Source organism: Pholis gunnellus (assembly GCF_910591455.1).
Source record: "Pholis gunnellus genome assembly, chromosome: 14".
NCBI classification, from domain to species: Eukaryota; Metazoa; Chordata; class Actinopteri; order Perciformes; family Pholidae; genus Pholis; species Pholis gunnellus.
Genome location: NC_136541.1, coordinates 16298743 through 16323660, shown reverse-complemented (window position 1 = coordinate 16323660; position 24918 = coordinate 16298743). Strand labels below are relative to the sequence as shown.

Genomic DNA, 24918 nt, shown 5'->3' with positions numbered 1-24918 from the left:
GGTGGGGGCGGGGGGATTTACCATGCAGAGAAGATATTATGAAAGATGTCATCCAGTTGCATTATGGGAAGTGTAGGATCAAGGGTTTTCCTGAAGTTTTATCCATAGGGAGTAAAAATCGGTACTTCTCTGCCTCTTCTGCATCAGTTTTGACCATTCTTGTTTTAACCTGTCTCCCTTATGGCCCCAAAATTATTGGATGTCTGATATTGAATAGCTGGAATGCCCCTTAACATCCTTACTGAGTTCTTGGTGCTGTAATGTTTAGAAGTGTAAAGAAAGTTAGAGTGGACTCACTTTTAACACTGAAGTTATTTAATTATTCTGACTCTCACAATGTGGAGCGAGCTGTCTAGTGGTGGAAGAAGTATTCAGATTTTAAGGAGCAATACTACAATATTAAAAAAATCTATAACAGGAGTTTATATTACTATATTATATTTTGAATTATTGTCATTAATGCATAAACCTTTAAGTCACATTGTAATTGTACAAACAATTATCTATATATGCAGGCTATTTTCTCAATTAATCTATTAATCATTTGATTTAAAAAATGTACGAGTTTTAAGTAGTGAAAAAATATGTTACAAGTTCATAATGTCTAAAATTACATATTCAAATAGTTTGACATTTCTTTGCTTGAAAAATAACTAAACATTTAGATATATTAAATATTTCTCTAGATCAACTGATCGATTAAATGACTAATCCTTTCAGCTCTAATTTTAAATACTTTATAACGTGTTGGGCATTTTCATCTAGCCTATAATAATGCATCACATTTTATAAGATGATGAATTGTTTTATCAGAATAGAATAGATATAGGGCAAAGTAGCATAAGCTTAAAATAAGTACATTAACTTGAGTAAATGTAGCCTACCACGTTTGACTTTATGTTGTCTGCTTTCACTGGAAACAAACTAATATTTCTTCCCATGCATGTATCACGTTTTAGCATCTTTTATCTGCATAAAAACCACAGTCTCGTTTCGTTTCCTGTAGAAAGGTGACGGATTGAAATAGGTGAGGTCGCGCAGGCGCACAGGCTCCCTGACTTGACAGGAGGATGCTGAGCTGCATTCCCATCATTCTGTGAGGAGAGGAGGATCCCCCTGCGCACCCACAACCGTAGGAGACGCCGAGCGATAAGAACATATAAAAATAATCCAAGTTGAGCTCTCTATCTGCCACCATGTCCGCTGGAGGAGATTTGGGGAACCCCCTGAGGAAATTTAAACTCGTATTTTTGGGAGAGCAGAGCGGTGAGTCAAATCTTGGGGAGGTTCGATCTTATCCTCCCCTTATGCTAAACATGCGTGTAGAAGGCCATGTATGTAATCCTTGTTGATTTTCAAAGTTTTTTGCTGAATTTCGAAGATGTGGCCGACTGGCTTTGGGTAATTTGACGCCCATGCACCTTTTGGCACAATCTGTGACTGTAGAAGATCTTATTAACCGAAAAATACCCCGCATGCATATTAATCTCACTCTTGGATTAAATATAACCTTCATGATCACTTCTAAACAACTGCTAATTGTGCTGAATATCCTCGAGGATTGTCGAAATTGTCGCAAATGGCCACAATTCGCATCGGAGCAGTCCGATATGAATTCGGATGTTTTGATGTGCTGCAGTGACCGACAAATATGCTCAGCCTGTTTTCAGATAACCGGTTTATTATTTCTACAACATGAACAATCCTTTATTCCATTACATGACACTTGTGTAATATATTCCAACACCTCTCCTGTTTTTTATTTATCTATTTAGAGAAGATAATAAACAGTCCCCCATGTGTCAGTTCGGGACACACCCTAGGCTGGCGATGTCTGTAGCATCTCTAAACCTCGCAGTCTCCGGTTCGGTGCCGCAAATAACACAATTAGAACGGGCTTGACAGCGACACAACATTATACTATTTGTTCAATAAGCCATCTATTCAGGGTGGGAATTATTGTGTGTATGTGTGCGTGATTTGATGTGATGGCACAAATTCGGGAGGTGCTGATCGATAATGGTTTAGCGCTGTGAAGCTGCCTGAATACGTGTTCAGACATCCAGAGTGGCAGCAGAGGAGCACCTATCCCATAAAATACAGCAGCAGGATGCACATAATTAGACCTGTTATGACAACAGCTTGACTGCTGTTTGTGTCTTACATTGTGGTGCTCCAGTGTGTGTGTATGTGTGTGTGTGTGTGTGAGAAAGTGCTGCTTGTGAGGAGGCTGTGTGTCGACTACAAGCCTCCTTGTGTGTTTGTGTGGCCTGCACTGCAATGTTACTGTCCATGGTGCTGAATCGAGGCCTGGTGTGGCCACTGCCCATCGCTGGCTTCAAAACTACTGCTGTTTGCATAGAGAGACTCTGCATTAGAGCCCGGGGGCCTGCTGGAAAAGTCCAGTCCTCACTTATGTACAGATGTGACGTACAATGATGTTAGAGACGGTGTTGGGTGGGATGTAAATAAGAATCCAGCTCACAAGGCTCACCTTGATCCTCTTGAGAAGTCCCCACCCAGCTTTTGCGTGCTGCTACGTATATATGTTTTGGATCTGTCTGCTTGAAGAGGGCTCGTTCATTTTTGGTGATCAGTGATTACTTTTTCCCCCCTCATTGTTCTTTAATAGCATTTTCCCCTCGCCGCAATAAACGGAAGAATAGAGAATAAAAGCGAATAGAACTGAAACAATTAATCAACCTATCGATCAGTTGGTCAACAGGAAATAAATCGACCACTATTTATATTTATATAATGTGAGACTTTTCTGCTTTTCTCGGTTTCGTGTCAGTATAAACAAGAATTGTTGACCACTTTTGACAGACATTTTTCACGATTTCTTGAAATCAGTTCATTTCCCATTATTGACGTTTCTTTCACATTGGTTCGATAGTGAGTAACATTTACGCAGTTCCAGCAATGTGAGAAATGAAGTTTCACTAAATCCATGTCAAATACTGATGTTAATCTATTTCTACATCTTTAAAATCATATTTTATACGTCTGATCTTTCCCTTTAGAACAGAAAATGTGCAATGTATTTTCTTGCCTCGGAAGGAAAACAAATGTTACCATTAGAGAAAATAATTGTATTTTGAAGGTTTTTTGAGTTCCTTTTCTTTCTTGGACAATGTTGTCATATGAGGACAGTTGCACACTGAATTATCAGGTAAATGAGATGGCTTATTGTTTTTTGTTTCAATGTAATGCTTTCTACTCTTTTATAGTTTGATAGTGATGCTTACAGTGGCTGTGGTTGAATGTTTTATGCATTCATTTTGCCACACCAAGGAACACAACGGACATCCATTTTCATATAATAATATTGAAATATCATTTACGATTCTTTATGATATGAACTAACACCTATTCTAAAAACCAACCTCTGTTCTCTCTTCTAGTGGGGAAAACATCTCTCATCACTAGATTCATGTATGACAGTTTCGACAATACGTATCAGGTGAGACTCGACCCAGATCCAGAACCAAAAACATCAGAAAACATACACTTATATAGAATAATTGAGTAATGACTGGCTATGGTCAATAGCTGTACTGAAGAAGTGATGGTGGGGCAGTTATCCTTGTATAAACTCTATTTTTATATTTCTCGCCTAAATTTATGAACAATGTTTTCACTAATCGTCCACTGATGTTAGATTTGAATGAATGGAATAATCACAGTGTGGGTCTACAATGTAATAAGCCTTCTATGGTAAGGTAGACTACCAACTGAATAATGTTACAACAATGTTTGTTTTTGGCCAGAAATGCCAGTTTGATTTACAAATTACAAACCAGGGTCTAGATAAAACAAGTTAATTAAGAATGCTATCAATGTAATTATCAAAAGGTTAGTATTGGCAATATTACAGAGAATACAGATTATTTTGTCCCTTCTTGCCTTTCTTAGAAGTTAGGTACATAACAAGTGTGAATGATTGAGCCCTGAGGGCAATACAAATGAAATTAGTTTTTCAGTCTGATTCAATTTCCGTGCTTATTGGCCGTTCTTTTTTTTTAACTCAACAGCTTTTTGTGTTTTCCTTCATTTAAACAACGGTCACTCTGCGAGGAACAACAGATGGAGCAGAGGACATTTAGCTTCTAAAGTCTGGGTAATACTGATTATTCTCCCACCCTTCTTTTGTTCTTTCTCCACTGCAGGCTACCATTGGAATAGACTTCCTATCGAAGACAATGTACCTGGAAGACCGAACAGTAGGAAGCCTTGATTGTCATTTAAAATGCACATGTAGTTCCACGTGTAAAGATGAACGTATTTATTTCTACTTGGTCTTGTTTTAGCCAGTCAACATCCAAAGTAGGAAATGTCCACAATTTCCACTCTGGTTTCACTAATCTTTGATTTGATTTGCACAATTACTTCTCTCGTCACAGGCTAACACGATTATCCTGAGGTTATTTCTGCTGGTAATAGCTTTGGCTTTTCTCGCCTTAAAAAGTCAAAGCCTTTCTCACGGATCATCTTCTTTAGCTAGTGTTAATACTATTCCTTTGTCAGCATATTATGCTCTGGCAGCCTGCTCACAAGCTGATACTGGCTTATCCCACCCGTGTGTACTTACGAGGCCTTACATCTGTGTAGTCTGTGTGATGGTTAATGTTAAAGCAGCTGCTGAAGGTGTGTGTGTGTGTGTGTGTGTGTGTGTTTGTGTGTGTAAATGCAGGTAAGGCTGCAGCTATGGGATACTGCTGGACAGGAGCGTTTCAGGAGTCTCATCCCCAGCTACATTCGAGACTCTACAGTAGCTGTGGTCGTCTATGACATTACAAGTGAGAGAGTGCTAATTGACCCGTGAGCATGTGTGCATTGTATGTTTTCACCGGTCTGACACAGTAAAGAAGCTCTGTTTGTACATGGGACTTTAACACAACACAAACAAACAATGGGATTTAATATAAGAGTCCGGTCTCCACAGATGTCAACTCATTCCAGCAGACCTGCAAATGGATTGATGATGTCAGGACAGAGAGAGGAAGTGATGTCATCATCATGCTAGTCGGCAACAAAACAGATCTGGAAGAGAAGAGGTGAGCTACAGTTAATGTGGTCTTTGACGTGAAGATATTTCCGTTAGCTGAGCAGAGAGAGTGTTGTTCAAAGCAATAAATAAACGAGCCTTCGACGTCGTGATTCTGAGCCTGGCCTGATTTTCCTGCAGGCAAATCATGATTGAGGAAGGAGAGCAGAGAGCCAAAGAGCTGAACGTCATGTTCATCGAGACCAGTGCCAAGACAGGCTGCAATGTCAAACAGGTGATCCCTGCAGTTATATTTCACCATATTTCACAGCATGTTGGGCGTCGGTTGCTCCCAGCTTTTCTGCCATTCCTGTGTGTTGGTGATGGAGTCACCAACGTGAATATTTAAAACATTCTATGTGGAAATATGTGGGAAAAGTAGTAACAAGTGGGGTGGATAGTGTGCACATCCATGTTCAAACCTCCTACTCTTGCTATCGTCTTTTGCATGCTCTACCCCCTTTTTTTTAAATAATTTGTTTCTGATCTCTTACTCTCCCTCCTCTCCTTTCATCTCCACCCTCCTCCCTTTTCTCTCCTCTTAGCTGTTTCGTCGTGTTGCAGCAGCCTTACCTGGAATGGAGAGCTTGGACGATGCAAATCCTGAAGGCAGTATCCTTTACAGCCACTGTGACTCACTGTGCCGAGAGCCACACAGCCAAGAAATAGACAGCTTATTTTTAATCTCTTAGTGGTTGTTGGCTCTAGTACAAAGAGGCCGCCCAGCCGACTGTCTACTGAGGCATCAGCTATTAAACCTTTTTTGCTTAGGAGAGAGGAAATGCACAGAGCCAGGAAGGTAGTGTGGAAGCACAGTATAGCACCACATAGTGGGATGTCTGGGAAGTGACATACACCCAGGATGTGTGGTGGAGGATGGATGACTGATTGAAAAGAGAAATACTTATCATTATACGTGAATTAGTTCATAGAAATATACAAAATTGAACTTCAACATTCTATTACTCGACCTGTTTTACAATTAAGGCATTTGACTTTAGAAATCATTAGAAAATTACAGTGTAATATATAAATATATACCAGGAAAGAGGTTAGGGAATAAGAGGGTAACATTGTGTTTAAGAGGGACCAAAAGTAAATTGCACTCTAAAGTAAGTAATGCTTTTTTATTACTGAGTATCTATTTCATAGTTACGGGTTACAGTAATATTATTAACCCGACTGCTCATGGGGCAACATAGTTACATTGCAAAAACAATACAGTACAGTGCTATTATAATTACTATTGTGAGCCTTTTGTTCTTTTTTTCGTTATTGGGAACAAAACATTAGGCTAAGCTGTGGCAACCAAAATAGTTGTGTGTATGATTTTAATATGATGAAATACTGCGAAACAGTCATGTAACTTTTTTGTTTTTACTGAGGAAAAGTGTCCAGCAAGTATTTCACTGATGACCTGTATGTCCAAACTATTTACACTGTAACTAGTAATTTATAGCATTACCCATTTAACATGTCAGTTTATAATATTTGACTTTTTCTCCTCAACCACCCGACTTTTTCTTAACTGGACAATTCCCAGTGATCGACATCAAGCTGGACAAACCAGTAGAGCCTACTGTCCCCGAGGCCGGGTGCTCATGTTAATGCAGAGCTGAAATCGGACAGCTCCCTTCACACCATAGGCTTGTTGTGTTGCTTACTACTGGCTAGCTTCCAGTTGACTTCTCTAATTGGATATAGGATGCGGGCCTTGTATCTGATTGGACAAATCAAATGTTACCTTTCATTCTTGTTCAGTTGTAAAATATTGTATACTTTGTCAATATGTAAGTGACTGGAGGAGAAAAGGGGGGAAAAAAAACAACCAAATGTTGAAATGAAAACGAGCAAAAAAACTGTTTTGGAAGAATGAAAAAGGAGAAAAGCGGGACAACCAACGGAATTCTTTTCGCTGTTATGTTTTGTATTTTTTATATATAAAAAGGGAAAGCACCAAAAACGATGCCTAAACATAGAAGGAAGAAATAGTGGGGGGGTCGGCCATTTTTCTAGATGGCCGAACACGTTTGAATGTCTGCAGCACGCATGCACGTTGATCTGATCTTTGACCTTTGGCCTGCCCTTCAGGGTCTCCGCACTCTGGAAGGAGGTTGACTATCTTAGAATGTTTTATAGCATCTCTCTATAGCATCTCATGACAAAATGTATCTCATTTGATATTCCCACAAGAGTCAACTTTCAGTAGGTTCACCTAACAGTAGCTGTGAAAATGTGGCACTCTATCTCTCTATGGGTTTAACTTTTTTAGAACAAACTGTACTGTGGTTAAAAAAAAAAAAGAAGTAATAAAACACAACTTACTATCACAACTCCCGCTCCCTCCAACCACTCTTCTCCCTTTCCCGTTTCCCTCTGACCCTCTCTCCTTCCCAGTCTCTCCCTCCCTCCATCCCGGTAATACACATATAACGATCCACTGTAATGCACTGCACTGTATATAATACTGTAATATGTATGTTGTGAACGTCCCTCTGTAGAAGTGGTCCTTGTTCACCAGTATGAATAATGTAATAATGTTAAATGATTAATAAATTACAGATTAAAGGGCTTCACTCTCCGAAACATCAACACTTACATGTGAGCAAAATGGTCTAATCTATTTCATCTTTTTACCCGGTTTTACTTCCAAACATGTTACTTCTTACGCACAGTTTTACGTCCCTGTGGCAATAACAATCAACAAAGAGAAATAGAAAAGGCCAGCCGCTTTTATGTCTTTGACCACATCACCAGTCACATTTTTTTTAAGTCCTTGTCAGAAGATGCATCAGCTCAAATTGTTGGAAAATGTTAAATAGGCTACCTCAACTCGTAATTCCATAAGGTGCATGTTTTTAACTATCTTCAAACCTCATTTTAAAAACTTTGAGTAGACCTAATAATACACAACAAGAGGCAGGACCAGTGACTCGTTGTGATATGTGTGCATTAGCGTTTAGCATTAGCACTACCTATGTGTATCCATCCATTATCTTTAAACACTCATCCTGTTCAGGCTCGCGTCGGGGCTCGAGCCGATTCCAGCTGGCATTGGGCGAAGGCAGAGTTCACCGTGAACAGGTCACCAGACCATCGCAGGGCTGACAGAGACAGACAACCAATCACGCTCACTTCACACCTTCACAGTTTATAATCCAGCTGTGTGTGTGCTGGATTTTATTTATATTTAGTTTGTATTAGTCTTTTTTAGAGTGTATACTCCATTCAGTGAGAAGGAAATGTGACACAGTAACAGCAACAAAGGCAAATAGGCAGAGAACGTAACAACCAACCATATAATCAATCTGTCAATCAGTTAGTTGTTTACAGTGGTCATTCTCTCATGCCTATTGCACAGCGATAATTATCGCACTAATCCTGAGTTCCCTGCGGTGAGACAGTGTCTGAAAACCTGATAGTCAAGGGGAAGTCGTGGTGGAAAGAACCTTTTAAGAAGGAAACGGTCACTGTGACGTTTTCAGGTCGTTTACACTCAGCCCTCCTAATGTAAGAGGACAGGTATTCCCCTAGATGGACAGCCCGTCATTCGATCCCCTGAGGATCATCAGGCGGACAGAGACCGTTAGTGCTGTTAGTGGACACATGAACTCCACAGAGACAAGAGGTCGAGGGCGGCTTTGGTTGGATTTCCTCAAGGGCGAGACCTTCAATGTGGAGTTTCTGAAAACTTTAGCCAGTTAAAAGTCCAATTAGTGGCATCAGTGTACATATACACAGTGGTATACAGTATAGTGATACATACTATGTACATACATATTAAAAACAGAATCACTGGATTACATATATAACAGAACATGACATATAGTTTCAAATACAAATGATTCAATATCAGCATTAAAAACAGTATGTGCTTCTCTGAGAAGGACACACCTCTTCCATCTAGAGTACCTCTTGTATGATCTCGGGTCCTGTGAGGTCTGGATCACTTTGGATCTCATTTACACTCAAAGCGGATCATGTCCAGAACGGGAGCTTTCCGGGACACGAACCATCGCTCCCTGCTGAGGGAGCTGCGGACCGATATCGCCATGGCTGTAGATGACCCTTTCCCTCTCGTTTACGGTTTGGTGGACAAAAACATCATCACTGACCAACTATTGAAGGTAAGGTTTATTTTCATTTTAAGTGGAAATGTCAGCAGATTTCACTTGTTTTTTTTCCATTTTGATAACAAGAATTTGCAATTTGTGCAACCGTCAAACACCGAAAACACACAAGAGCAATGTAATGCCTAATTGATAAGACCCTTTTTCATTTCATAATTCTCCTGTAGTCCACAAAGTAATTCAGATCATACTCCTGGAATGCCTACATAGATTATGACATGTATTTGCTGCAATATTATGGTTTTATTCAAAGTGCAGATGTCACAGACCTTTTGTTGTTTTCATAGGACACCCTGGAGAAGGAAGGCAAAGAAGGGATCCACAAGGCCATGTACTCCCTCCTGTCCTGGGTCCTGGAGCAGAGCAGATCCACCATCCAGGCTTTCTGGAGCAACTTGTCCAAAGACTACAACCTGGACAGCTACCCCAAGCTGCAGACGCTGCTCACTAACCTGCACTCGAGTGTGTATTCTAAGTTTCACCAACACATTTGTCAAATGTATATAGTGTGTCTGTTTAACCATTTCAACTTGATTACTATGTATTTCCTGGGTCCAGATGAGTAGGGTACTGTCCATTTTCATTATACGTCTCCATGTAATCCCTCATTTAATTGATTTTTCAGCCAAGTTTATCATTAATAAACATGCTGCTAAAGTGAAATAAAACCATTTAGATTTGTTTCTGTAAGCTCAAGAAAAGACAAATAATGAATTGCATAATACAATTTCTATTATTTTACATACACATTTATTGAACAGTTAAGAGTTTGTAAATTTATAGAAAGTAATTTTGTTGGAAGTATAAACTTTCATTTCCCGTCCCAGTTGTTATCTATTCTCCCTGTACGTTCAGAACAAATCTAAATCTACGATTATGATTTATTATGACAATTTTATAGCGTTAAGTCTTTACTATTCTGTCATTTGCTGACATTTTGTTGACAGGACGGGACGCTGCAGGCTCCAGAGCAGAGAAGAGATCCTCTGGAGGCCATAAAACTCCTCACATCAAGAAGAGGAGCCACGGGGAGAGAGAGACAAACTCACACAATCTGCCTCCACACTATCACGCCAAGACAAGTGATGGACCAGGTTATTTCCCATAATACATCTCTTCTGACTCTGCCGTCTACCAAAACCCCCCAAAAGACTAAACAAAATAATGAAACTTCTGATGATATATGTTTTTCCCAGGGGGTAAAGTGAGGCTGTACAGAGTGAAGAATGAAGCTGCAGCCCCACAGCTAACATCTGGAAACAGTAATTACAAATCATATTCCAAACATATATACAGGCAACGATTTATTGTTATAAAACATTTAAACTGCCACAGGTGTTCAGGCGGTGTCGTCTTCAGTCCAGAGACCAGTCATGCTGTCTTCCTCCTTAACTGAGCCGCCAGTCAACCATGAATCCACAGAGAAGATCCACATCAAACACATGTTGGGCTCAGATGGTAGGCCACTGTTGAATCAATATGGACATCAAATGTGAATATTTGAATCATGAACTGATTTAGAGAAATAGAAATATAAGGTTACTACTACAGAAAATATTTTAAGTCTTTGTTATTCAACAGGAAGTGACAGAAAAGTCGATGGGGAGTTTTACTCCTGTGGTCAGACGGAGGAGATAAATGGACCGTCCGAGTCCAAAGCTGTTAATAACGTGTTTCACCACCAGGGGGAGACAACCACGGGCATGGTAGAGGATCCACTCAGCGTCCACTCTTTCACACTCTGTCACTCAGTCTTTCCTTTCGAAGGTGTGTACATTTACGATAGTATGCTCTGTATTTCTGAGAGTGTAGGTTCAATATAATGATGATGAGTGTGCAGTGTGTAAGGACGGAGGGGATCTGATTTGTTGCGATGGCTGTCCTCGAGCTTTTCATCTGACCTGCCTGGACCCTCCACTCACATCTATACCAAGGTGAAAAATAAAAGATTGGAACCACAACCTATCTGTGTGTAGTTACTTTTATATATTAGCGTGTGTGTGTGTTCAGGGATGCCTTGTTTTTTCAACTCTTGCTCTGAAAAGAAGGTTTTAACGTCACATATTGTTAATCTGCAGTGGCACTTGGCGATGTGAATGGTGCTGTGGAAACACAGTGAAAAGAGAGAATGCCCCAATACCTTTACAGGTAAGTATCTGACATATTGTGTTCAATTTTCTATGAAAATAATGGTTAATGATGTATTACTTACTGAGTAACAAAGGCGTCTTCCTGTATCAAACCTCACATTTCCAGTAATTTGGATTAGATGTTGCTCCCCTTGTTCCTCTCTAAGTCTCCATGATCGGACGATACAATTTAAACAGTCATGTCTTAGAATCAGGTTTTTAGTCTGCAGGGTTTTTTCCCTGCATTTTCTCGTATTGCTCATGGTCATAATATTTCATCTCACAGCCACTCAACGGCCAGCAAACAAACACGAGCTCAAGCAACTCCATCGTAGACCTCTCCTTCTTCTCCTCGCTCTCATCCTCCTCGCCTCTCACTAGTGTCTCAGCTTCTATGAGTGAGCTCAGAAACCAGGTAAAGACTTGTTGTTCTGTTTGGTGCCGTCTTTACTTCGTCGCATGTTTTAATTTTGTGTTTGCTGTATACTTGCAAATACAGTCCTGTTTGCTAAAATGTATTAAATTGTGTGTCCAGTGCTCCGGCGGAGAGCTGCTCAGTGTGATGGAGGTGTGTGGTGTTTGCCACATAGAAGGAGGAGACCTGACTCAATGCCTCCAGTGTTTGCAGCCCTTCCATATTCACTGCCACTTCCCCAAGTAAGACATCCACTCCTCACTTCCTCTATCGCTGTCCATATGTCTCAAAATGAGACGTCATCAGAAGACGACGTGTATGCTTCCCACAAGCTTGACCAATTCTAATCTCAGCCTCGGTGGAATCATCCACGCATTGGCTTGAACATGGCAAAGTCCTTTCTCTGGATTCCTGTTTGTGTTAATATTGATCCTCAATGTGCATTAAGGGTGTGATGATTACCAAGCTAATGGTGACTAATGGGTTGTGAAGAGTGCAGCAGGGTGTGCAGCATAATATTGTAAATGAAGATCAATGATTCTTCGAAACGCTACCAGAGATACGGATGAAGCCTGTGCAAATCCAGGTGATGGTCTTATGCTATCACCACTTATTGACTGCAGCGCTTCTCAGTGTTTCTCTGTGATACATCGATGAGATTTTTAAGACTTCCTTCAGCACGTTTAGTACAACATCAAACCTTCCTCTGTAATCCTCCTGTGAGTGTTGGAAATCACATATTGATTTGATAGTAACATTATACACCACGGAAAACAGCCTGACTCACTCACGGTGTGCTTGCGTTCGTCAGAGGGAGATCCATCTGCTCGTCCTGCTCCCGGCCCTGGGGAAGCTCTGATGAGAAGGAGGCTGAATCACCCAGAGGCTTACAGGTGTGTCTGCAGATGAGATATACATCTTCATTGCCTGAATATGATGGAGTGTAATCTATGTAATCTCTTGTGTATGTGTGTGTGTGTGTGTGTGTCTCCAGCTCGTTCATGATCAGTACTCCTCCGTCCCTGAGCCCGTCCTCCATAAAGAGGAACTGGACTCCCTCCTGGGAGACGTGAGTGAGGCTCAGTTACATGTCGATAACACAGATGTAGACACGATATGAAAATAACATGTCAGTTAAAAGGTGGCTGCACTTTTTTATCACACAGACAGGGAATGAGTCGTCATGGTGAAATGAGGATTAATCAATTAGTGATGTGTCGTGGTAGTGTGTGAGCTGTAGCCTATAGGTTGGATTTCCACAGAGGAGTGCCTCTGAATCTAAATGAAAATGTTACCACGTTATAAAGAATATGAATGACAAATAGGAAAGAAATCAGGAAACGAGTTTTAAATAAACATACACGTCTGTTGTTTGTAGAAGCTAAAGACAGTTAAAAGCTTAAGATAAAAGAGTTGAAGAGTTGAAGATTTAAGACAGATCAGAAGAAGTAGCTAACTAACATGTCTAATGTCTTCAGTTTAAGGTGTGAGGAATATGTGCACGCCCATGCAATATTACAGTGATTTAAATGTGTTTAGACTGGACTGTGATACATTGCAAGAAGGCACGATTAATATATTTCATGTATGTATTAATACCAGGTCACCAGGACATATTTAATTTAGTTCACTCCTCGTTAATCGACTTTGAGGAAATTGAAATGTGCTGACAGAACGACCTGAAACTAAAAACATAACCTGATATGACTGCAGTCACCGGTATAGGATTGTTGTCCAGTGACATCATCGTTGTCACTGACATACCGTACATGTGTGCCGAATGATGTCACCAGGTTTCGATCTTTTGTTCAACAATTGATCCTGCTGTGTTTGTTTCTCAGCAGGGCTCCATTGACGGCATCTTGCAGTGGGCTTTCCACAACATCTCTCGGCCTCTTCCAGACTCTCAGGGATGCTACAAGTGACAGACAGACGATCTGCACTCAAGTATGATCTCTCACAGGTTGAACTTGTGCTGTATCAAGTATGAATGATGACATGAACATAGCTAATTAAAAGGAGATTACTGGATATAGTAAATAGTATTTTCTTGTTTCCTGCCTTAAATGAAGTAAAAGTCTGGTTGTGGTTTATTTTAGATATAACATGGTTTTATTTGTTTTCATATTGTAACATTTATCTTTATATTTGCATCTTTTCAAACTGCGGATTTTAAAATGTGCTCAGATGAATGTGAGTTCATGTAATAACAAAAACGATAACGGACTAAAATACACAATTGTGGCACATAAAGCTACGGTTGGATTGGTTTGAATTGAAATCTGTGGAATTTTTTTAAATAATATCCAAACTCATCCACAGATGAGTAAAATGTTGTCTTTTCTAGCAGCAACACACTAGGTAGAGAAGGAGTCCACATACTTAAGTCATCTTTTCAATTAAAAAAACTATGTTTTTGACATAAACCAAGGGGCGTCTAACCGTAACGACCAAATGAACCTACAGGTCCTCTGCAAGACATTGCTGGATATACTGATATTGACTGTGCACAACCTCCGTTTCTAAAAAGTGAAGCCAATGCAGAAGTGTCTTAAACTTGCATTCTCTCTATCATAGTGCAACTCATCTGGTTGCAAAAATAACTCTACAAGAATATGTGTCTACTTCTCACTTGATTTATTATCTCACTAAATATTATGACCATAAGTTTATGATCTGAATCGCTAGTTTCAAGTCTTTTTCAATACAGCGTGATGCTTATTTAGTAAATTGTGATTGACAGGCCAGTACCATGGAGTTGTGCGGTCTTGGAGCTGTGTTTTTCATCTACAACTTTAACCCTTTCAAAGTGTGTTTTCAGTTCATCAAAGTTCATTTTTGATCACTAAAAATGTCTTATTCAGCGTTCGGTTGTACTTAGCTGCACCCTCTTGTTTACATCTGGTTGCAGAAAAACAAGATGGTGACAGACAAAATGCCGAACTCTAGGCTTTAAAACGGCAGTCCACAAGCCAACGTGTGACGTCACGGTCACTACGTCCACTTCTTATATAGTCTATGATAATGCAGGGCATGCTTTAGTTGATGGGGTTGCCTGTGACCAGTGTTGCTGCAATGCTTGTACCAAAGGACATTGTGAATGTGGAGCAACTTTAGTTTTTTTCCCCATCCTTGTCTCTCTGTCCTATTTTACAAGGTGTCTAAATTTCCTACCGCTTTGTGAAGCATTGCAGCATGACTAAATGTGGAGGAGATGGGGTCAGCACTGATGTCTGCAGTGGACCTGGGACATCTCTTTTTAACTTTTACTAACTTGACCTAACAAACTGAGATGCATCCACTTTTTTAAAATTGTCATTATCCCACTGCTGTCACCCTGGAAACCAAGTGATGCATTCATGTACTTTTCATTTGCCTTAGTTGTTTTAGTGTGAGTGAATGTGTTTATATCTCGTAGAAGGCAGTGTTGGAGGAGATACTCACTGGTTAACAGTTTGAGATGCAACACCCTGTCAGAGAACATCAGCATCTCATCACGGCAAATAAAAGAGACAATGCAAACTTCCACATGTGCACAGAGACAATAAAGGGTCCCTCTGACTGCGTGGATCTGTGGAAGAATTGGCATTCACGCGTTACACCAGATGGTTTCAATATGATGAGGTATGCACGCTGAGAAATGCCTCTGTTTAACAGGAATTCCTTGAAGACTATCACTTAGATGTGGAATGTTGTTTTTGTCATGGGATTCAAGAGTTTTAGCATGACTGCCAGAGGGATGGAGCTCGGCCAGGCAGATTTTTCTCCCCTCGGTATTTGGTTGCCATGGCTCGCAGCTCCTGCAGGCCCAAAACAGAGGATGAGAAACATGTTCCAGTGTATGTGTGTGTGTGTGTGTGTGTGTGTGTGTGTGTGTGTGTGTGTGTGTGTGTGTGTGTGTGTGTGTGTGTGTGTGTGTTTCTGTGCAAGTGTGTTTCTGTTTGTTTATGAATCCACTTTCTAAATGGTTCATGAAACATCCTGCATACTTGAGGGCTCTGTATCCTCGCAGGGAAGGCAACAGCACTGACAGAGAGACTCTTCTTTGTATGTTTGCAAAGACATGAGGGAGACGCAATGAGAAAAATAAAGCCGACATGAGTTGGTGTCAAAGTGTGCGTAATTATCAGGGAGTTGGCACTGCTACACACAGACAGTCTTAATTTGTGTCCAAATTGCAGTCATAATGTTTTTTCTCATTCTGGCTGAGGGGTATATATTTTGCACAAACATCTGATTTCCTTTCCTGTGAAGGTTTGAATCATGGCTCCTGCTTAACTATCACACAGCTTTCTTGTTCTAGTTGCATACCACATGAGAGAACACATGGAAAAACTTCTCTTTTCAGAAGGAAAACGAGGCAAACATCTTCTCACCACTAGGTGGCATCCATCTGTGATGGATGTAGTGAATAAACTCTCATTTATTCTACACTGTATTTCACTCAACTCAAGCATCCTTCACAATGTGATAAGAGAAAGTATTTCCTCTTGCAAAACAATGGGCGTGTTTGTAGAGACGTAGGAGTTACCCATATTTCACCAGAGCAAAAATAATTTGTCACAACTGTTTCCAAAATAAATAAATATGTTTTAATGAAGGTTATCTTTACAGAGCAATCCTGGGAAGTAATAACGATTACTCAATTACTTCACTCAATTTTGAAATACTCGTCTGTACTACTGTACTTGATCATTTACATTGTCGGCTACTTTTTGATTCTACGTTATTACATCCCAGTGGAAAATACTGTAAGACTTAAAATGCTGCAAACACATCGATGTATCAGCAATACCAATGAAGTAACACTCTGAAATGGGCCATTCTGCTGTCTTAGCAGAAGAACCTTTACTTTTGAATGATCATAAATGCATATCTTCTATCTAATCTGAAATATCCAATTTCCTGCCGCACTGCATTTTCATATGATGTCTAATGAGGCAGACGTGTCACAGAGGTTATCAACAGTATGAGTAATGTCTTGTGTAAGGCCTCGGCGATCTACACCCTCTCGCCTGAGGCTGTTTTAAAGAAATAGGTTGACATTTTGGGAAATGATGGCCTCTCGCTTTCTTTCCAAGAGTTAGAAGAACATGTAGCTAACTGCTAATAGCTGGTAGTTAGCAGTTAGCTGTCAGCGGTTAGCTTATCTTAGCATAAAGAGTGGAAATGGGGAAACAGCAACAGTTAGCCTGGCTGTGTCCAATGGTAACAAAACCCATCTAGAAACTGGTCCAAGAAGGCCCCCCCCCCCCCCCCGTAAATATCTTGAATGTAGTTATTTGTATGGAAATAAAAAAAATACTCTAACATGACAACCTAGTTTGTTTCTCAATGTTTCATTAGGCTGATGAATACTTTTTACATTTATTTTGGGAGACTGAGTGTTCCTCAGATAACAGTTAAATGTTCGGAAAGTGAGAACGCGAGAGTTAGAATAACATTAGTGAGACGCATATGAACACTCAGTTTTGTCAGTGTGAAGGTTACATTCCTCGAACACACCCACACACATCCTGTTACGACTCTGTTGGTCACAGGCCTGGAATTCTTTGGAAAACTATGATAGGTGAAATTCCCACGCTTTGGGCATCCCCTCCTCACATTTTCTGGCATTCTATAAGTGCGGGCAGCTGTCCAGTTTGTGTTCCTGCTGGGCCACCGATGGGCCAAGGGTTTTTAGTGAGGTGAAGCCTGCACCACTTCCAGTCAGGGCCCTCAGCTCTTTGTTCATATCATTGTTGTGGGCAGGAAACTGCGAGAGGCCCTCCATTGCCAAGCACAAGTTTCACAGCAGAATGTGTAACTTCTGTGAGTAATAAGAGCACATGGTACTAAAACAAACTTTGGAAGTTGTTTCCAGTACAACTAAAGTTGTATTTGCATTTATTCATGAGTTTATGCTCTTTTTGAATATTCAAAGTTTGATTACAACAACATTCTTGCACTCTTTTCGATTACTTTTACATAAAATGTTCAAAATGTGTGAAATATGTTCATAACTAAAATGCAGCCTGCATAAAAACCTCAGATGAGGTCATTCAAGGGTCATTTTTACTGTCACTTTATACAGAATACAGGACTTGTATTGCTCTTAAAAGATGTGATAATGATGGAAAAAGATTTAAAAAAAAGATACACACACACCACTAACACATTCCCATCCAACCCACTTTTATTGCTGGTTAAGTTGCTTTATTGAATGGTGATAATAATACGTAGAGCTATCTTTTGTACAGTACAGGGTTTTGAGTTATTGTGTTGTTTTGTCTTAATAAATAAGATTGTATTTAATATATCCAGTAGTTCTACCCAACACCTGTAAATAGGAGTACTTTTTACAGCTATAGTTGCTTGTTACTTGGCAGGTAAGATAATCAAATAATTTTGCAGATTATCAATTATTATTGTTTTGGGTGAAACTACCCAACACTATATAAAGCAGTCGAACAAATGCTATATAAAATACAACGCTGTTTACAAATGATTTCATGAACAATAATAATCCAGTTACATAGATCACTCTGAGACGTTTTGATCTGGTGAGATGGTCCAGGTCCAACATTCCCATGTTACATAAGAGTGGTCTGTCGAGTTCTTATTTGTGTTTCTGATCTCACTGAAGTAGATCAGAACATACTGTTAGTTGGGGGTGAACCCACTGCCAACACACACACACACACACACACACACACACACAGACAGACACACACACACACACACACACACACACACACTGACACACACACACACCACCACCACCACCACCAACACAGCTGTGTCACATGCTTTTCCCATTCTGCCAAGAAACATTTACCCTCTTCTCTCTCCTGACATGAAGTTTCCACTTTTAGTCAAATTTAATGGTCAGTTTTCTTACCCAATGTGAATGATGCTCAATCTGTAACCCGACATGAGGTATGAGTCAAAAACAATGATCACTTTGCTTGGCTTTACAATGAAATCATGCCTTTTCTTTTTCACCGCGCAGCCAAGAACTAAGACACTGAGTAACCGCAATGCAGCAAGATTAATCTGACATGACAGCGGCTACCCAGCATCTGTTTATTTGTCTAGACATCACTAATTTGATCAATTTATTAAAGCTTATGAAGTCACTGTCTGTGGTCTTCTCTTGTCTCTGTCTTTCCCCTGCCGTTTAGAGCAACACGGTCCGCTCTGAAGAAAAACATCCAAACCTTTGCTTCGGGAGAAGAAAACTCCTCTAACTCTCTCTGTGTCCCGTGAGGAGGCCAGATAATGATACGCTGGCAGGCTAGATTGCAGGGTTGCCATTGGGCTGGAACTGTAAACACAGCGGAGAAACCTCGTTAGGACATTCCAGAAATGTCCTCAACTGGGAATTCTTGGAAGCACTTTTCTGTGTTTGCATTCTTCCTTTGGGACAGCAGCGCTAACATCGTCTCCTCTGATCAAGGCCCCGTCCCAAGTGAGAATTATGAGGCGGAATGGGGGCTAGCAGATGTCGAGCACCCCTCAGCAAACTGTGAACTAGACAGCGGTGATGCAGATACACCCAATACTTTCAGTACAGCAGATGTTTGTCCTTCTTTTTCATGCATTTTACATCATTTACAGAAGATTGAGCCAGGAATGTTTCCTCAAACAAAGCATTTACTAAACAGCAGCTAAACCACTGTGTAGCATTATGCTAACATGCTAAACCATTGCAACGGTAGCACAAGTGCAGTCATAAAGTCAGCAAAGTGTTCCAGTAATGTGCGTTATAGAGCAATATGTCAAATTAGCTTATATTAGCTAACATTAGCCACCACAAGCTGCTGGTCATCCCAGACCAACTAAAGCTGCATCAGCAAAAATCCTGGGTCTATTATATTGAGAAAGGGTGTTTTCTTACATATGAATTTAAGATTTTATGTGTAAATGGAGGAATTTCTTCTCTAGACATGTACATAGCAGCACTTTAAAGCTGCACTATTGACCAGTGGGTCAAATTATTATGTGTAATGTTAAAGGGGTCAGTCATGGAGACAAACCAAAAATCAATTATCACCAATCATCAGCAGTTTTCCTCAGCATAGCATTTTAGCATCTTTCTGATCATTGTTTTGGTTTTGCGGCCGGCAGCTTAACTGCTGATTCAGTGTCACTAAGCATCATCCGGGTTTCCAACAGCTTTCATAAAAATTTTTTTTAAAAAAGCTTTAAAAACCAACTGAACACTAATTGACCAGCACTAAACAGCGAACAAAGAACTATATTTCTGAGGTTCCGGTTTAGCAAGCAGATATCCGGGCCAAGACTCCCTTTTCTGCGCTCTGCTCGTTGTTTACACTCCGATTAGGAACTCAAGATGTGAGATCATAGTTGGAGTGGAAAGACCTGTACTACAAGTCGTCAATTTACAAGCTAATTTTAAAACAATAAACAGCTAAATCATTGTCAGACGATGGCCGGTGGATTCCGCACTTGCATTTCAGCCAATGCGTTCCGTCTCTTTTGCTCGCCGGCGGACTTTTTACCTGCTTCTAACCAAAGCGTACTCGAACGTGCTTGTTCCGTGTCTACTGGATGTGTACGCTAACATGTTTGCCATATTCCTTTTATGAGTTGACAACATTTCACATCTTCTTTCGCTGCCCAACAAAAAGTATCCAAAAAAATCACCTATAGCTGCTTTAAATCCTCAAAAACGTTTCAATGTAAAACACCTGGGGCTATATTCACAAACATTCTGAGAGCTCCTAACTAAGCCTAAAACATTTCTATCTACCAAGGAGTCATAACTTAGTCGGGATTTTAGGATATTTACCATGTTACTAATTTTAGTAATGAATCTATTTGATATTAACAGGGAAAAAATGGCCTTTCATCAGTCTCTGCGATTGCTGGCCGGTGTACATAAGTATATTGGCATGTGAATCTAGACCAGCAAACACTGCATTTTTCCAGTTGCCCAATATCGTATCTTTCCTTTCTGGCGTTATTGCGTTGGGTGGGAGATCTGAGTGCATCTCCAATGAGATTACCCACAAACATTAACCCGGCACAATCCATCATTTTCTCCTTTTGTCTTGTGAATGTCTTCACTAGGAGCAACTCTTTGGTCTAGGTTAATTTGACTAAGAATTTTTTTTATTCAAAACATCATCACAGTCAGAATTTGGGTGACCGTTAAACATGTTCTGTTCTTTTTATTCACAACTATTGGTTTGTCATCTCTGAATCTAATGACTCAAACTGCACGACCCAGGCGTCTGAGTTAAGATAAGGTCATCTTAGGACAAAACTGACCTCAGAGTCATACGGTGTGTTTGGAAACTGTGCAATGTCATGATCATTTTCTCCACACTGAATGGATTTGTTCTGAATAGATTCAAGCTAGTGTAACAAATGCATCTGAAGCTGTGTCACTATGCTGGACATGTGGAGCATTTAAAAAAAATAGATCAGATAACTCCAAAGCAGAGCGTAAAGAAATCTTCTCATGTGTCACTCAGAATAAAAAAAAGAATCGGTTATCACAGTTGTTAGTCATAGTTGCTTCTTTTAGTTACAAAACCATTTTAACATTGAGGAAATTGGGTCAGTTGTGTAATAAGGAAATATTGTTGGTCAAATAATGCCAAATCAGAGAGAGAGATGCAATGATATTCTGTCTGTCTGTTATCCAAGAATATTATCTATACAGTGCAGACAGCTGATCAACTGACGGCTTTATCTATCTGGATCAATGCACAATGTGACTTTTCATTAACTTTAAAGCGAGTCAAATGTTTTTTCTTTTTCCATTTGGTATTAGTAGCTCTTTGAATTAGTCTCAGAATAGATATTCCCCCCCCAGCCTTAAAAATAGACAGTCTGTGCATAATAAGACAATGCCCTTCTTTTAGTCGACACAATAGTCTCTCTATGTGTCAACAGACACATGCAGGCCTTCAGTTGCAACCATTAACATATCTCACAGCTGAATCATCATCAGTTACTGGCAGTGACACCGAAGCTGGAAGATAATGGAAAAAAACTACTCCCCAGTGTCGATCAGTCAAGTTGAGATACGTAACAGACACCTACAATATCAGGCTCCATTATTTATTATTACAGAATAAACAAGATGCATAGCATTTAAAGACATAACAACAACATGTTTAGTTTAAGAGATGCAAATAAAAATAAGAAAACATTAAAGTTAGGTTTCATAGAAAATACAAAATAATGAAGGAAAAACTTAAAAAAATTAAAGAAGTTGTCTAAAATTGATGTAAGAAAAAACAAGTAAGAGGTAGAAAGGAATGGAGAGAGAATGCTTTGAGATGTCTAAATGTGTAAATCATGTATGTTAGGAGGTATGAAAGAAGAGTATGGATCAAAACCAATTTTGATATTTGAGAGACAAATAAAATCTGACAACAACACATGAGCCGAAAAGGTATTTTTGAAATAAACTTCCTTGAGTTAGGATCCCTCCCACTTAAGACAACATGAATCAATAGTATCGGCCATGCCAATGTATTGTTTGTGCTCTAGTATTGAACGGAAGTAATTAATAAGATAGAGTAAATACACAAATAACACATCCAAGTCCCGTTATTCAAAAGTGTTATTCTGAAAAGAACGGCAGCTGTCAAGTAACTGGCAAACATGCACAAATGCACAGTAAGATACAAGCAGTATGACTTAAAAGATTAAATAAGTGTCGTTAAAGTATTCAGAAAATATTTTGACATTAAATACAGCAACAAATCTAATAATAGTAATGTTAATTCACAAAGCACTTATAATAAACAATCATTTCAAAGTGCTATACAACACATAGACACATAAATAAAGCAGTTGAGAGCTCTGTCTCAGACGTCAGTCCAAGATCTCCCTTCAGTTGGGTTGATATTTGGTCAAGTATGCAGAGTGCAGTGACTGTTCAGAGCTTGATGGATTAGTGTGTAACATTGCACAATGTAACCATGGAGTGTTGCACAACATCAGAATGACAGTTGTAGGAGTGCACAGTCTGGTATGTATTATAGATGTGGTGCCAACAGCCGGGCATGTTCTCAATGTACGACCTGCCAGAAGTGTAACTATATTATAATGACATACATTTAAGTCTGCAGGTCAAACATTGACCTATCCTATATTACGTCTTTTAACATTTAGTCACTAGTCAGCTGTAAACTGTAACATCGTAATCACATTTCATGCTTATCGTAGAGAGATGAGGGCTCAAATCAACCTCCGATCACATCCGGACCCCCTACCAGCCTACTACGTCCACCACCTACCTGCTCACCCCTCCACTCACCCTTCAAGCCCCCCCCCACCCCCCCCACCCCCACCCCACTCTCCATCCCAGCCCACATTCACTGTTTCTGGGCGATGGAAAGCCCCTGGTACACTTTCAGAGCTGCTGAGCCCGTATACAGACACAGAGCTTCTCTCTCCCTCTCTCTCCTTCCACGGTGCCGCTGGCCAAAGCCAGCCATCAGATCACATGCTATGTGCAGCCTCAGCAGCAAAGGAGCACAGCTATTTGCTGGGGGCACACATGCTGGGGCCCGAATGAATGACTGGCATTCTGGTGACCTCCCAGGACGGCAGCCGACCGCTGGGATGGAACTAAGGGCTGTTTTAGGACTGGGTGTCGCGGCTTGTTGCTGTGTCATTTGTCTGCGGTAGGCATGTTGTCTCTGGGGCCGACGGCTGCAAAATGTTTTCACACCTCCAAAGGCCAGCTTGGGACTGGCATTTATAAGGGGCCTAGGAGCTATGCCTCAGAGTAACGGTGCACAGTTTGGTGCAGTTTTGCCCAAAGTGATCGGGATGACTGAGACTTAATCTAGAAAACTAAAATGCTAGTCACTTCTACAAAATGAACAAGCTTCTGGCTGCTAGTTTTGTGGCTGATAGCTTTTGTTGTACAACTCTAAGAAACCATTTCCACCTTGACCCTTGACCTGTCAGGATTCCTGACACTTATTTCTCCAGCCTCATACCAGAAATACAGTTAACTGCATTTCTGGTATGAGGCTGGAGAAATAAGGGGATGGGCAGAAAATGGAAAAGGGATCATCATTACAGTGACACTCAGCTATTTGCCCCGAGCGCTGTATGAGTAATATGTCTGAGAGCAGAGGCCAAAGGGTTTTGAGACTAAAAAGAAACAGTTAAGTTGCCGTGGCGATGTCAACATGTAAATCTCGTGGTGTTAAAGGTGCAACATGTAAGCGTTGTATTACCCATGAGCACAACATTTCCATAAAGTCTACAGTATGTTGAGCAGGGTTGTCGATGAAACAAGGTCGGGAAGATTTCTCGCTTTGAAACTCACAATCTGTATTGTTTATTTTCAACCAAACAAAAGTCACAATTACAACCGCCCAACAATAGCTGTAAGGAGTGGACAGCCAGTGTCACAAGGCATTGCTTACGTTTGAAAAAGCAGAACATAAAGTCATATTTTATTGTGTGGCATCTGAGATTTCTCTTGAATATCTGCTCTATCGCTGTTGTACAGGTGTCTTGTACTATTACAGTGTGTTGTGTAGGTTCAGTCAGTTGGATCTTATTTGAGTCTTCCATTCTTTTTTGGATGCCGGTAACACTGACGCAGCAAAGCACAATACACAGGAAGACTTCTCAGATATCATGACTGAGGAGAAAAATGTGGATTTTCCGGTTCTGCAGACAGGCAGGGTTGGGTGCATGTGGTCTCTGTGAAATCACCTGAACATAACAGTAAGGCAGCAATTAAAAAAAACTGACATTTAAATCATGATATTAATGTTGTTGTAATATCTAATACTATAATAAGATGTTGTCAGTTGTACAAATTGTAATATTACTGAGTCATGTTTAAGAATAGTTTGATGTTTTGGGAAATAGGCTTGTTTGCTTTCTTGCTGTGTTAGATGAGAAGATCAATATCACTCTCTTGTGTATATGTTAAATATCCCAACCCTGTCTTCTAAGAAATGACGTTTCTGCCCATCTAAACTGGATTCCTAATTACGCTTCAAGGGAATCATATTTTCTGCGGGATTACGGTGGCAGAACACGTAGTCAAGGTGTTCTTGCCTTGAGCTAAGTATGTTTGTTACGTTGTGTAAGTTACAGACGTATATTAAAACAAGCCAACGTTGACTTTTGGTTTCACTCGAGACACGAGCAGCGGCCTCCTGTGTGAAAGTCCTGTGTATGTTTGACCCCCTGATTCCACCT

General features: G+C 40.2%; 2 protein-coding genes across 2 annotated transcripts; both read left to right on the top strand.

The window, feature by feature from the left end:
• Positions 1-1196: 1196 nt before the first annotated feature.
• On the top strand, positions 1197-6655 carry rab6bb (RAB6B, member RAS oncogene family b; the record flags this gene model as incomplete). The annotated part of the gene is made up of 8 exons (XM_079172437.1): positions 1197-1266; positions 3405-3463; positions 4170-4223; positions 4694-4799; positions 4946-5057; positions 5189-5282; positions 5593-5659; positions 6591-6655. The coding sequence occupies 8 exons, from the start codon at positions 1197-1199 to the stop codon at positions 6653-6655; spliced, it is 627 nt and encodes a 208-aa protein (XP_079028563.1).
• A 2345-nt stretch (positions 6656-9000) lies between these two features.
• On the top strand, positions 9001-13646 carry aire (autoimmune regulator; the record flags this gene model as incomplete). Its single annotated transcript, XM_079173007.1, has 13 exons — positions 9001-9174; positions 9465-9639; positions 10125-10271; positions 10374-10439; positions 10513-10635; positions 10759-10883; positions 10990-11111; positions 11256-11325; positions 11593-11721; positions 11842-11963; positions 12533-12614; positions 12716-12790; positions 13563-13646. Exons 1-13 carry the CDS (start codon positions 9028-9030, stop codon positions 13644-13646), a joined length of 1467 nt encoding a protein of 488 aa, XP_079029133.1. The 5' UTR covers positions 9001-9027.
• Positions 13647-24918: the final 11272 nt, after the last annotated feature.